This window comes from Vespa velutina, chromosome 7 (genome assembly GCF_912470025.1).
Source record: "Vespa velutina chromosome 7, iVesVel2.1, whole genome shotgun sequence".
NCBI lineage: Eukaryota > Metazoa > Arthropoda > Insecta > Hymenoptera > Vespidae > Vespa > Vespa velutina.
Window position 1 is genome coordinate 7,510,980 of NC_062194.1, and position 14,099 is coordinate 7,525,078.

The window sequence follows — 14,099 nt, forward strand, 5'->3', positions numbered from 1 at the left end:
CTTTCTTACTTTCTTTCTCTTTCTCTTTATTTTCTTCTTTTTTCCTTTATTCGTGCTTTCATTCACGATGACAAGGCATATTTCTTTGTAACGAAGAAAAATAACAATGTTAACAACGGCGAACGTCTTATCACAACTCTGACCTAAATCTTGGTTCTATCACTTTTCGATCACGGTACAGTGAACATTCGGCTTTAAGGAAACTCGAACAATTATTATATTTTGTTATAATAATAGCTCTTTCTTTCAGCTATATCTTTCTTCTTTCTTTCTTTCTTTCCTTTTTTATTTGTCTTATTTTCTTTCCTTTTATTTTTTCTTCTTTTTTTTCTATAATTAATTATTCGTTTTTTTGTATTCAATGAAATATCACAATATCAAACGAATTGTCGATAGCAAAAAAAGTATGCATTGGCTTTGATTCTTTTGAACAAAAAAAAAAAAAAATAAATAATTACACTTTGCTAGAATTTCAATTCTTTTGTCTTTTTTATTCCTTTTTTTTTTTTTTGTATTCAATGAAATATCATTATTTCAAATGAATTTTCGATCACAAAAAAAGTGAGTATCAGCTATGACGAGAAGTAATTACATTTCCTCTCTACAATTTATTGCCTTTTTTTTTTCTTCTTTCATTTCTTTTTTTTTTATGTTGAACGCACATAACTTCAATAGAATATTTAACGGAAGAAAAAGCGAACATTAAGTTTGGAATAAATAATGAGAAATAATTATCTCCTCGCTAATAATATTTTGACTTGAAAAACTTATCCTCATTGTGCATACATTCATCGTACATTAAATGCTCCTCGTATAATATTATTTCAAAATCAATTATTTTCGATCATGAACGAGCGAAGTACATTGATATTTTAAAAACAAACAAAAAAAAAAAAATTATACATTACAAACGCATAAAAAATATATTATATAAAATGGAAAAAGAAACAAATAAAATATGATCGTCTATATGCCTGATCGCTATAATTTTTCTTTTTTTTTCTTTTCTTTTTTCGTTGCAATCAATTTCTTTTTGTTCGTTTTTTTTTTTCTTCTTCTTCTTCTTCTTTCCCAAAAGCTAATCGATTTTAGAAAAATTTTTTTCTTACCGAGCCACGCTTACTAAAAACTATAATGGACATTACCGTAATTATCAGGAAGGAAAACGTAAAAGCTTACGGACATCAGACCGACGTTTAATCGCTCGAAGCGAAAAAGCAAACGTACACGGCCTTAGCTTTACGCTGCAATATCGCGTGACTTTGTTGTTACGCCTTTGGACGTGTCGCGTGCTCGATATCACACGCGTTTCCTGTTTCTTTCTTTTCTTCTTTTTTTTCTTTCTCTTTCTTTCTTCCTTCCTTTTGTTTATCTCTCTCTCTCTCTCTCTCTCTCTCTCTCTCTCTCTCTCTCTCTCTCTCTCTCTCTTTCTCTTTTCCTTTTACTTTTCTTTTTTCATTGTTTTCTTTATTTTCCTTTTCGTATCCTCGCGCGTTCAGCAAGCCGTGTAAGTTTTATACGGACGATTAGCAAGAACACACATATCCACGAGCTTCTTCAAATGACTTATTATTCATTCCCTTTTTACTTCCCTTATATGTTATAATATCGAATTCTCATGATCATGTAAACTTGATTTAATGATAAGATATGACCCAATTGATCATGTAAAAGCAACTTAAGAAGTTATATATTTATTTTCTTTTTCTTTTTTTTCTCCTTCTCTTTCTTCTCAAGGTACCACCACGTATCATTACTTGTTATAATAATTATTAACATAAATGATCAATCGATTCAATACTTAGATAATTTCAATAATTACACTGTTATATACTTATATATGAACGATTAAATAATCTAAATCATATACAGATATCTATATTTTAAATATCATTTCGATTTATTATATTTTTCTTTTTTTTATCATTAATAATTATATACATTAGATTTATCGTAATTATTTATTCACGTTAATAATTACAAACAAGAGAAAAGTAGGGGGAAAAAAAAAAAGTAAACAAAAAGAAACCAGGGAAAATCTTTTACCTTAAAAGGTCACTTTATTTCATCGAAATAAAATTACACATGTCTATCTTCTCGTAGACATCGATGTCGTTATAAATAACACGGATATTTCGAAAGGTCATATAAATAAGATTAACGACGCATTTACCATTTCAGTGCGAGGCATCACCCACGACGTTCACCCAGTACCGGATGTCATACGCACGCATCTCACTCGCACGCATCGACACCTGGTGGTTCACCATTACACGTACCGAACGTGCCAGGTCTTCTAAGTCCGCACAGATCGGTGCCAACCTCTCACATAAGTCAAACGGGTAGTCCGCATCGACTTTCGGCTGTAACCACTACTGGTGGAAATGGTACTCCTCCAAGTCAAGGGGTGCCAACTCCAACGCCGGCCCTGACCAACGTAGGGATCGAATTGAACGATGTTCAACCCGGTGAGTCCCTTTTTCTCTCTCTCTCTCTCTCTCTCTCTATCTCTATCTCTCTCTTTTTCTATAGAAATCCAATTTGCTTTTACTAAGCTCATTTGTCTGTACTCTCTGTGTGTAATATACATTGAAATTCTTAACAAGTTTTCTTACACGATGAAAACCTTCTTCTTGTTCTTCTTCTTCTTCTTCTTCTTATTCTTATTCTTTTGAAGCTACTTTTGTATAAACGATCCGTGGCAAAGAACAAAGAAGAAAATAAAGGATACAAAAATAAAAAAAATAAAAAAATAAAATAAAAAAAAAAAAAAGAAGAGATAAAGTAAATATGGCGTAGTCGTTCCATCAAGAATACCCATCAAACAATCTTAGAAAAGGAATACAAAGTGACTTTGAACGATATCATGAATAAATCAGAGTATATGTTATGAATTTCGATCGATCGATCATTCCTCCGAGCATCTATTTTGCAATTTTATAACACAGATAACATAAACTTTACCAATATAAGGGTAAGTTTCCACTAGGATCGATTAATCGAAAACTTCCGACGTAGTACGTATTCCTCCTGATAGACGATATAAAAAAGTATCATCGGGCAAAGGCAAATACATTGCTTTGGCAGCGACGACGCAAACGAGTTTCTATAATCGAATTGATATCTGCGCCAGACATCGCTTTAACCGAAACCATGTGTGTGAAAGAGAAAGATAGAATGAGAAAAAGAGATAGTGAGTGAGGAGAGAGGGAAAGAGAGAGAGAGAGAGAGAGAGAGAGAGAGAGAGAGAGAGAGAGCGATCCTTCTCATCCTTGCCCATTCAAGTCTTATTTTGAAATTCATCTAATCGATAATAACTCGCTAAATGGCTAATTCTCCGAGCCAGACGATCAAATGCAATAACGATATATATGTCTGCGTGTGTATGTAGATATATATATATATCTGTAGGTGTATATATATCCTTCTCTCTCTCGAGATTCTCTCTCTCTCTCTCTCTCTCTCTCTCTCTCTCTCTCTCTCTCTCCCTCTCTCTTCACTTTGGTAGCCTTCATCGAGAAACCGTCAATCGCAGTAACATTTCATGTGTCACTTCAAGTCCTTCCGAAAATGTAATTTTCCTGACTTTCCGTTTCCTGTTCTCGTATATCGCATAGAAGGTACGGTATATAGGAAGATCGATCGTATACACAGGTTGATTATAATTTAAAAACTGATTGAATATCTTCTTTGTTAGAAGTAATAAGACAAAAAATATATATATTACATAGTTTTCTATATAATATTATATATATAATATATATAAAACTACATATAAATAAATTATATATATAAATATAAATATATATAAATATAGAAAACTATTAATTATTAAGATATATTCAATAATTAATTTTCAATATAATTTGTTTAAAATATTTAATTAATTAAAATAGAAAAAAAATGCAGTTTCGTTCGATAAGAAAAATTAAAAATCACCAAACTTAAGGTTTAATTGATCGGTCGGTTATTTTATATTTCATACTCTTGAAATATTTGTGCACATAAAATCATGAAACTTTTTTTAATATCAATCCGTATATACAAAAGGATTAATCTTAAAAGTATTGTCATATTCAAATCACTTAACTAATAACGTTTTAACATACAAGTATCATCAATTATTGCCATTCCATATTTATTCCTATCACATACACACATAGGTATAATTTAAAATTCTAAAAGCTGTTTAGTAAGTATAATACCAAAGTGATTCCGATAATACTCTATAAAGAACATTAGTCGTTTCTCATAGCCGACTAATCTCACAGACTAAGGCTATCGAATTACGTCAGAGTTCCCTGTGTTTATCGTCTCGAGATCGCGTGTCAATGTTTAAATGGATCCTACCGCGATGACGACATCAATTACGATAATGTTTCTGAAAAATAATATATATATATATATATATATATATATATATATATATATATATATATATATATATATATATATATATATATATATATATATATATATATATATATATATATATTAAAATGTATATATAACGATATATAGGTATATATATACGTATATAAACTTCGTAACGTGAAATTATTTATTTTAATAATATAACAAATAAATAAATAAATATATATATATATAAACATTATATTAATATTTTTTTTTTAATTCAAAACATATTTTTTACACCGTAAAAATTTTCAATTCGCAATTTGAAAATATTTATTTATTTTCTATATGACTATACTATAATGAATTTAATTGATGCATCTTTTGTCAAGTAAAAACAATTATCAAAATGACAAATGAATTTTTAATTATAAATAATCATTAATAGAACATGTATATTTTTTACTTATTTGTTATAATTATATTAATTTTTCTTCTTCTTTTTCTTTTTTTCTTTTTTGCGTATTATAAAGTTATTTTTAGAAAAAAAAAAGAAAAAAAGAAAGAAAAAGGAATAAGTACGAAACGAACACATTTAATTATAACACATTTATCGAGCTTAACGAACGGTAACGAGTTTCACGAGTGGGATTGAGGGAGGAGATAAATGGAATCAAAGATTATGTAAAAATGATCTTAGCTGGGAAAGGGATAAAATCATAGAGAAAGAAAAATCGTCGTCGTTGGACAATGATACTGCGAAATGCTTCAACTCGACGAATCGCGGCCATCCGAAGTGTTTGCACGGAGTCCGAACAAAGTCCGTGCCGAGGGCATTAGTACCCTCGTCGTCGTCTGAGTACCATGCTTTATCTTTTTGAGCGGGGCGGAGACGCTTTAAAATATGCAGGTGACCTCTGTGAAGCGTGGATTCTCTCTAACGAGAGAATACTGCACGAGAAATCGTCGTTAAAGGGATGTATAGCGAACAGTATAAGAAAAAGAAGAAGAAGAAGATATATATATATATACGTACATATGTACGTATGGTTTATATATATATATATATATATATATATATATATATAAATATAAATATATAGATATTTATAATACGATGAAACTGTCAACGTTAAAGAAAAAAATTATCCTCGTAAAAGTTGAATATATTCTTTGATATTATTTGCTCGCATCGACAGAATTTACGATCTATGTAAACCATTTCTACGAGCAAAATTTTGTCACATAGAAAACTATACAACGAATTATTTATACGTAAAAATAAAAAAAATATTGCGACGTAAATGGGAATTTCTTAAATATTTAACAAAGTAAAGAAAGAAAATTTATATTTTTTATCATGATATAGAACGTCATAAATCGATTCATAATCGAGTAATTAAAAAAGTAATAGGTAGTATCAAAGTCGCATACATCTATTCATATATATGTATACATATATATTTTTTAATGGTTCCATATTATCACGAAGGTAGAGTCAGAATAGAAGGTAGAGGTCAACTTTGTAATTACCGACACAATTAATAATAATGAACTGGGGAGAACATTTCGAACGAGTCAGGGATAGTATTGACGAAAAAAAAAAAGAAAGAAAATATAGAATTCGTTTACATATTTATCTTTTCTTTTTTTCTTTTTTTTTCCGTGTCAAGACTTTCCTCTTGTTTTTATATGTTATTATGAATCATACATCAACGAAAGAATATTAAAAATATTTGAAATCGTTAGATTAATTTGTTAATCGAAAAAGAAAAAGATGAATTATCTAGACTCATTTTTCGGGTTACTTTCGTAATAATAAAAAAAAAAAAAAAAAAAAAAAAAAGAAAATTAAAAAAAAATAAAAAGAAAAAAAGAAAAATAAGAAACAAATTGTTCATTCTTCTTTTCACTTCTGTTGAAAATAAAATTAATTTACCCTAAGGTTATTTATATCTTTCGGTCCGCGTAGAATTTGATTTTGAATCGATCGAAATAAATTTCATACTGACGTGTATATCCACGCGTACGACCCTTAAAAATCTCCCATCCAGTTTAACAGATTAATGGAGGGAGGGCGGGGGAGGGGAAGGAAGGAAATAAAATAAAAAAAAAAAAGGAATTCCCTCGCGTTGCAATAGGTATACGATATATCGAGGTGGCACAAAACGCATCGATGAAATTCAGTTCGTTTTACAGTGGTCGCAGTCGGTGTTACACCGCCAGGCTCGCCACACACTGGCGCAGGTTCCGGCGCTTACCATTGGAGATCTCGATTGACCACATTGAAGAATTCCTTCCTGGGTAGTCCCAGATTCCATCGTCGTAAATTACTCACCAGTACGGAAGAGGTAAGAAATTTACGAATTTGCAGAACGTTTCTCGTTTATCGATTCCAATTCGATTCTGTCCTTTTGAATTCCATCGACACAAAATTGCATTCGAATTTTTATCTTTCTTTTCTAAGGTACACCTAACACCGGAATCATCCCCGGAATTAACAAAAAGATCATGGTTTGGTAGTTTAATGACGACCGAAAAAGACGAAACATTTACAGTTCTCGTTAAAGGAAAACAATTGGCCAGCGTGAAAGCCGATTTAATTCACGCTTTTTTGTCGGTAAGCATAATATATATACATAATTATTATACATACATGTTATAATTCAATCGTACATTTAATATTATCTCGTCAAATTTTCATCTGTTAAATTTTATTTTTATCACATATATATATATATATATATATATATATATATATATATATATCGATTTACAGATAGCCGAACTATCGCACAGTGTGATTTCACCGATGTCGTTCAGAGTAGAATATAAAAAGGGTAGCACGGCACCGGCCATGTTTCAAAGGCAGGTCCGATTTCAAGTTGACATAAGTGGTATTACGAAGCAGTCTAACGAGCCATTATTCGCCATTACTTTTACGTTATTAAGTGGTAAATATTAAATATCTTACTTGTTTTTTCCCTTCCTTATATCATTGATCTCCATCACTCGATTATAACCACCTCACGTATTTTCTTCTCTCTTTTTATTCCTTCTTTCTTTTTTTCAAATGCAAACGAACAAAAACGTTTCTTCGAATCTCTCTCTCTCTCTCTCTCTCTCTCTCTCTCTCTCTCTCTCTCTCTCTCTCTCTCTCTCTCTCTCTCTCTCTCTCTCTCTCGTATATATCCTTGTCACGAGTTTATACCGAATAAAAGATGCGGCTAAGCGAATGACAAAACCGAAGGTACAAAGCCCTTTCAAAGTCTGACTGTAGACACCGTAAACCGAAAAAGAGAAAGAAAGATGGAAAGATAAAGATAGGAATAGTGATAGAGATAGAGATAGAGAGAGAGAGAGAGAGAGAGAGAGAGAGAGAGAGGTGGTTTGGCGTTTGGCATTTGGCAGCCATCCAAGCGCAACTAGATCGATGTTACCTTGGCACGTACGCCTTCTCCATACCGCGTTAAATCTTATCTACGTATATTTTACGGACGAAAGAACTAAGGAAGGTATACGTTACCTCACATCTTACTTTCTATACCTTTGTTAACGTTTGGAAACACTGATTCGATGATGTCTTCGATATTCAAGAGAAAAACAAAGAGACGAAAAAGAAAAGAAAGAAAGAAAGAAAGAAAAAGAAGAAAGAAAAATGCGACTGCACCCCTTTTCCCTCCTTTTCTAACAATTTTATTCAAAATTTACGATTATTTAAACAATTTCTATATATTACGTTTCTCTTCCATTAGGAAATATTCGAAGATTTAGGAGGGTCTGCGAACACATACAATCGCAAGTATGTTCTAGAAATGTCGGTTTGAATTTAACTGGTCAGAGCAGAGCAGCACCACCTAGTCCAAGAGCATCTAGAAAGTTTGCCACGGAAATGAGCGAAAGTTCTAGCTGCGGAAGTGACACCAGCGAAAGGCTATTCCTCAGTCCTCATCCCGCTACCAGACAGGTAGTCTGTTTCAACAAGGTAGTGCACCATTATCATCATCCTTTCGCCATTTATATTTGTCTTTTCTCTCTCTATTTTTTTTTCTTTTTTTTTTTTTCTTTTTTTCTCATTGTTTCCCATCGGAGTATTTTTTCTATTTCTTTTTCTTTTCTTTTCTTTTTTTTTTTTTTTGTCGTCCTCTTACTTGTCTCAACAAACTTTAAACGAACTCGGAGAGTCTACGTTAATGAAATGACAATAGCTACGTTAATTAGATCAGTATAGTATCTAATTGCAATTAATTCTCTCGTAGGAAGAGATAGTAAATGGAAAAAAAAAAAAAAGAGAAAGAAAAAAGAATTAAAAAAAGTAGCTCTTACGCGTCAGTTTTAGGCACGACTCGGTAATCTCTTCTCAGTAATAACGATTTTCGATTTTAGTACCGGATAAAAAGCGAGCCGAAAATGAAAGCTAAAGCCCGAAGAGTGGTCTCGATGTGCTCTTGATTCACGTAAAAATCTTTTTATCGTTTCTTCGTCGATCAAGCAAAAAATTATTACTATTATTAAAAAAGAACAAAAAAAGTACAAAGGAAAAAAAAAATTAAATAAAATCATCATTTCCCATATTAGTCGCTTAGATTGCTCGATGATCATCACGTAGTGAATTCTTTTTTAAATCTCTCACTAATCGCTTAAATCGTAGAAAATATTTTAGATTATATAGATAGCACCCAACCCGTCCCACCCCATACGTTATAGAGAAGTTCCCTTTAATTAGTCTTAGTTTGAACGAAATAATAATTTTATCGTTTATATATACGTATATAAGATAAAATATTATTATGACAAAGTGTAATTAATTGTTAATTTTTCTTTTTTTTTCCCCCTTCTCTCTCTATCTCTTTCTCTCTCTCTCTCTCCCTCCCTCTCTCTCTCTCTCTCTTTCTCTCTTTCTCCCTCTCTCTCTATCTCTATCTTTATCTCACTCTCACTCTTGCTATCTGTCGACGATCAGATCGACTCGGATATGGAATCGGACACATCAGTGTTCGATGTGAAGTCACCTACACGCGAAAATGGCCGAAGAAGTTCGACGTCGACCAACAATAACAATCCTTTACCTGGCGACTCAACACCGACACCAGGTAGTCCACCTAAAGCGGTTCGAAGTAATTCCGAAAGTCAAAACACACCGGAAAAAAAGTGCGTTACGACAATGAGCGGCAACAACATAGCGTGATACTATCAGAACTTACGTTTCGAATTCCAATCGAGTCTGAAGAACATCTGGGACAGTGCTCAGAGGTTTTGGTGAGATAAATAGAAAGAGAAACAGATAGATGAGGGAGAGAAAGGGAGAGAGGGGAGAGAGAGAAAGAGAGAGAGAGAGAGAGAGAGAGGGAGAGGGAGAGAGAGAGAGAGAGAGAGAGAAAGACAGACAGAGAGATAGAGAGAAGAAGACCGTCGTATTTTTTTCAAGATCGACCAGAACAGTAACAGATCGACAGAGCTGAGAAGCCCATGAAGAAGAAGAAGAAGGAGAAGGGGAAGAAGAAAAAAAAGAAGGAAGAAGAAGAAGAAAGAAAAAAAAAATATAGGATATGAAACCAAAAATTTTCATCGAAGTGATCTTAGGGAAGGTCAGAAGTATAAAGAAAAAAATTCGTCAAGAATTTTTAAATGAGAAGAAAAATAAAAACAAGAAAGCTCAATTATTTCGAACGTTACCTGGCACATATATATATATATATAAATATATATATATATTTATCGAGTGGAAAGAAAAACATTTGAAACTTTTCTAAGACAAAACTCGCAATAGAAAAGAATATAGAAAAAGAAAAAATAGTAAAAGAGAATACCAGAATAATTTCTTAAGTGAGATGATAGATTTTTGTTGTTTTAGGATATTACATTTTCTTATTCTACAATAAGAAAAATACATAAAAAAAATATTATGTCAAAGCCAAAATGTTCAGTAAGAACTATCGAGTTCCTTACTGGCTATTTATTTCGTTTCTATTATCGTTTGAATCGAAGCGATCAAATTCAAAGTTTCTAATCGAGAGACAAACTTTTAATGATCTATATATATATATATATATAGTCTTTTCGTTAAAAACGTTTTTTTTAATTCACTGAGGAATAATGATTTTTTGCTTTTTATGGAGAGCGAATAAAAAATAAGAGAACTCATAGAAAACAACAAAAATATCAATCAGATCAAAAAAAGAAAAAAAATAGTTGTAACACGAACGAGCCTGGTACGAATGAAGGGGAAAAAATAATTAGCAAACAAATATACATATAAATATAAATATATGTATATATATATATATGTATATATGTATATGTATATGTATATGTATATGTATATATATATAGTAAAGAGTCACGAAAGCCGATACCTTATAGAACAAATAAAAGGGGTAGGAGAAGAAGAAGGGTACAGAGGAAGGGGCCAGGATTTTGTCGACGAAATGGAAAGACGAGATATTTATTTTTTTCACGCACGAGAAAATAACATTTCAGAAGACTAATATTTAAATACATAAATAAGTATGTAGTTGATGCGACGTGTACGACTTCTTATCTGCCTCTCATAGTGAACGAAATATTAGAAAAAGAAAGAAAAAAATAAAACCAAAAAGAAAGAGAGAGAAAGAGAGAGAAGGAGAAGAAACGTTATGATGACGATTCATATATAGACGATACGGGGGATGAATAAGCATCTAATATTTCTATATGTAGCGGATGGGATAAGCTGTAAGAACAGATATTATTATCATTATTATATGTAAACAATTTTTTTCACACAGACATATCTCTAAATTATCTCGGCTTCTTACTAATGGAACGATTTAAAAATAAAAGTGTGGGAGAGATGATTAGAAAAAAAAAAAAAAGAGAGAAGAAAAAAAGCAAAGGAAAAAAGAAAAAAGAAAGAAAGAGAGAAAGGAAAGAAGGAAAGAAGGAAGAAATATAAGAACGAAAGGAGAAAGAAGACGAGAAATAAAAAAGGATAAGAGAAGGACAAAAGCTTTTTAAGACGAACGTGATTACTGACATTATTTTATAGCGTGAGACAAGAAGAAAAAAGAAAGAAAAGAAAAGAAGATAAAAGGAAAGGAACCTAAATGGAACAAAAAGTTGCAAGAAATTCGTTAATAAATATCGTGTAACAATAACGTGTCGCATTACTTTTCCACCGGTGTTGTTATTCGTGGTAAATTTGTGATTTTACAATAACGCGAAAAAACGCACGTACGTATTTCGTATTCGACGATATTATTGGTCGATCGGAAATTTCGTATGTGATTTGAAAAAAAAAAAAGAAAAAGAAAGAAGAAAAAAGAACACATAAATACACACACACGAAAAACAAAAAGAATAACAAAAGTAAAATAACGACGACGGCGATTACGCCCCTTTTAGGCTTTTGAAAAAAGATCGTCTGCGATTAGTTAGAAACTTAGGCGCGAAGATTCGATGTGTAAATGTTTGTTCGAATCAAAATTATAATGTCGAAGCAGTTGGTACCGATAACTAACTCTCGCTTTAGACATAAATATATTATTATTATTATTATATCGCACACGGCAACTCGTTCCTATATATAAGTAGCCGAAAAGAGTTACGGCGTTTTTTCGAACGACTGTTTTATGCGATTAGCTGAAATACGAGTGATCATCATCGATCCCCTTTTGTTTTTCTTTCCATTTCGATTATTTTATAAATGAATGTACGTATGTAATAGAAAATGTATATATGTTGTATGTATGTACGTATGTACCTATGTAAGTATGTATGTATGTATGTACGTATGTACGTATGTACGAATGTATGTATGTATGTATGTAAGTAAGTATGTATGTATGTACGTATGTAAGTATGTATGTATGTATGTACGTATGTAAGTATGTATGTAAGTAAGTATGTATGTATGTATGTATGTATGTATGTATGTATGTATGTATGTATGTATGTATGTATGTATGTATGTACGTATGTAACTAAGTATGTACGTATGTAAGTATGTACGTATGTAAGTATGTATGTATGTATGTAAGTAAGTATGTATGTATGTATGTACGTATGTAAGTATGTACGAATGTACGAATGTACGTATGTAAGTATGTATGTATGTATGTATGTATGCATGTATGTATGTATGTATGTAAGTATGTATGTATGTATGTATGTATGTAAGTATGTATGTATGTATGTAAGTATGTATGTATGTATGTATGTATGTATGTATGTATGTATGTATGTATGTATGTATGTATGTATGTATGTATGTATGTATGTATGTATGTATGTATGTATGTATGTATGTATGTATGTATGTATGTATGTATGTGTATGTGTGTCTCTTGAGACGAGAACGATGGCCATACTAGAAGAAACAAACAAACAAACAAACAAACAAACAAACAAAAAACAAGAAACAAGGATAGCAAAGAGAAAATCCTTCGAATCGTTTGTATTTCGTTTGCCTGTTTACCTGTTTGCCTTAGTCACGTGACTTTTCTTCTTCGTGTCGTTCAACCAATCGGAATAACTTTATCGTTCTTCTTCGTAATAGAAAAAAAAAAAAAAGAAAAGGAAAGAAAAGAAAAAAAAAGAAAAGAAACACGATTGAGATTAATCGAACGACACGGAAAATGAATTTTTTATAAGATTTCGTTAGAATGAAAAAAATATCTGCGCATTATCAAATGAGATTTAAGTCTCTAAGAACGAATTGTTAAAAGACGTTTTTCATTTATCTTATACCCCCGTTCCCTATCATCTTTACTACTCTCACACCCCTACTCCTTCCCTAAAAACCTACTCAGCGTTATTTCATTGTCAAAAACATTTTTAAAAACGCATAAAGCATCGTAATCAGAATTTTAAACTCAGGCTTTGCAAAGCGAATTCGCAGGATCACGAACTACAAGGATGTGCAAGGAGCGCGTAAAGGGTTTCAACGTAATAAGGGTTCTTATGTAATTAGATAGTCGAGACGAATCTAATTTAGTATTACATCACACCACTACTTATAAATTGGAAAGTTAGATGTAAGCTTGCGGTTATTTATTTATTAATTGCGGATAAATATAAAATTAACACACATATATATATATGATAATATATATATATATATATATATATAAATATGATAAGTGATATTATAATAATATTATAATAATATAATAATATTTATAATAACAATAATAATAATAATATTAATATTAAATAATAATAATAATAATATTAATAATAATATTAATAATAACAACAAGAAAAATAATAATGATAATAAAAAGGATAAATAATAAGGAAGGAAAAAGGAGGGAAGTAAAGTTAGAGAATTTAAAGAAAAGAAAAAGAAGATGAGGAAGAGAAAGAAGAAGGAGAAAGAGTAAAGATGGAACAAATTACCGGCCATACTAAACTAGGATTTTATATCGTGCGAAATTAACCAAAAAATATTTAAGAAACAAAAATATAAACAAAGAAATAACAATTGAAGAAGAAGAAGAAGAAAAGAAGAAGAAAAAAAAAAGAAGGAAAAATAAAAAGAGAGGAAGCTCGATAATCCAGTGAACCTGAAATAAATGTTACAGACCCGCGTGTAATGGGAAAACAAATCACGAATATGGAGGACTATGCGTAGTAAAAGAAGAAAAAAAAAAAGAAATAAAGAAACACGATCATGTGTGGAGGGGAGAGGGAAGGGAGTTAGTTAATTGTCTCTTGGTCTCGTTGTAGCTAACAAGCGCGTAAATATATTTACTTATATTTGC

At 31.2% G+C, this 14,099-nt stretch overlaps 1 protein-coding gene across 12 annotated transcripts in view; it reads left to right on the forward strand.

The window, feature by feature from the left end:
• The window catches only part of LOC124950753 (serine/threonine-protein kinase BRSK2), a 50,557-nt gene that overhangs the window by 24,391 nt on the left and 12,067 nt on the right, over window positions 1–14,099 (forward strand). For 3 of the 12 annotated variants that reach the window (XR_007101427.1, XM_047497980.1, XM_047497974.1), the window contains exons 8-12: window positions 2,182–2,468; window positions 6,544–6,707; window positions 6,824–6,976; window positions 7,136–7,310; window positions 8,112–8,341. Coding sequence is in view for 11 of the 12 variants with exons in the window: in XM_047497980.1 (XP_047353936.1) it covers window positions 2,182–2,468; window positions 6,544–6,707; window positions 6,824–6,976; window positions 7,136–7,310; window positions 8,112–8,341 (1,009 nt within the window). In the remaining variant the exon portion in view is untranslated. Of the gene's footprint in view, window positions 1–2,181; window positions 2,469–6,543; window positions 6,708–6,823; window positions 6,977–7,135; window positions 7,311–8,111; window positions 8,342–8,742; window positions 8,814–9,319; window positions 11,710–14,099 lie in introns of those variants that run through there. The other 9 variants (XM_047497975.1, XM_047497977.1, XM_047497971.1 and 6 more) reach the window with 9 other exon arrangements.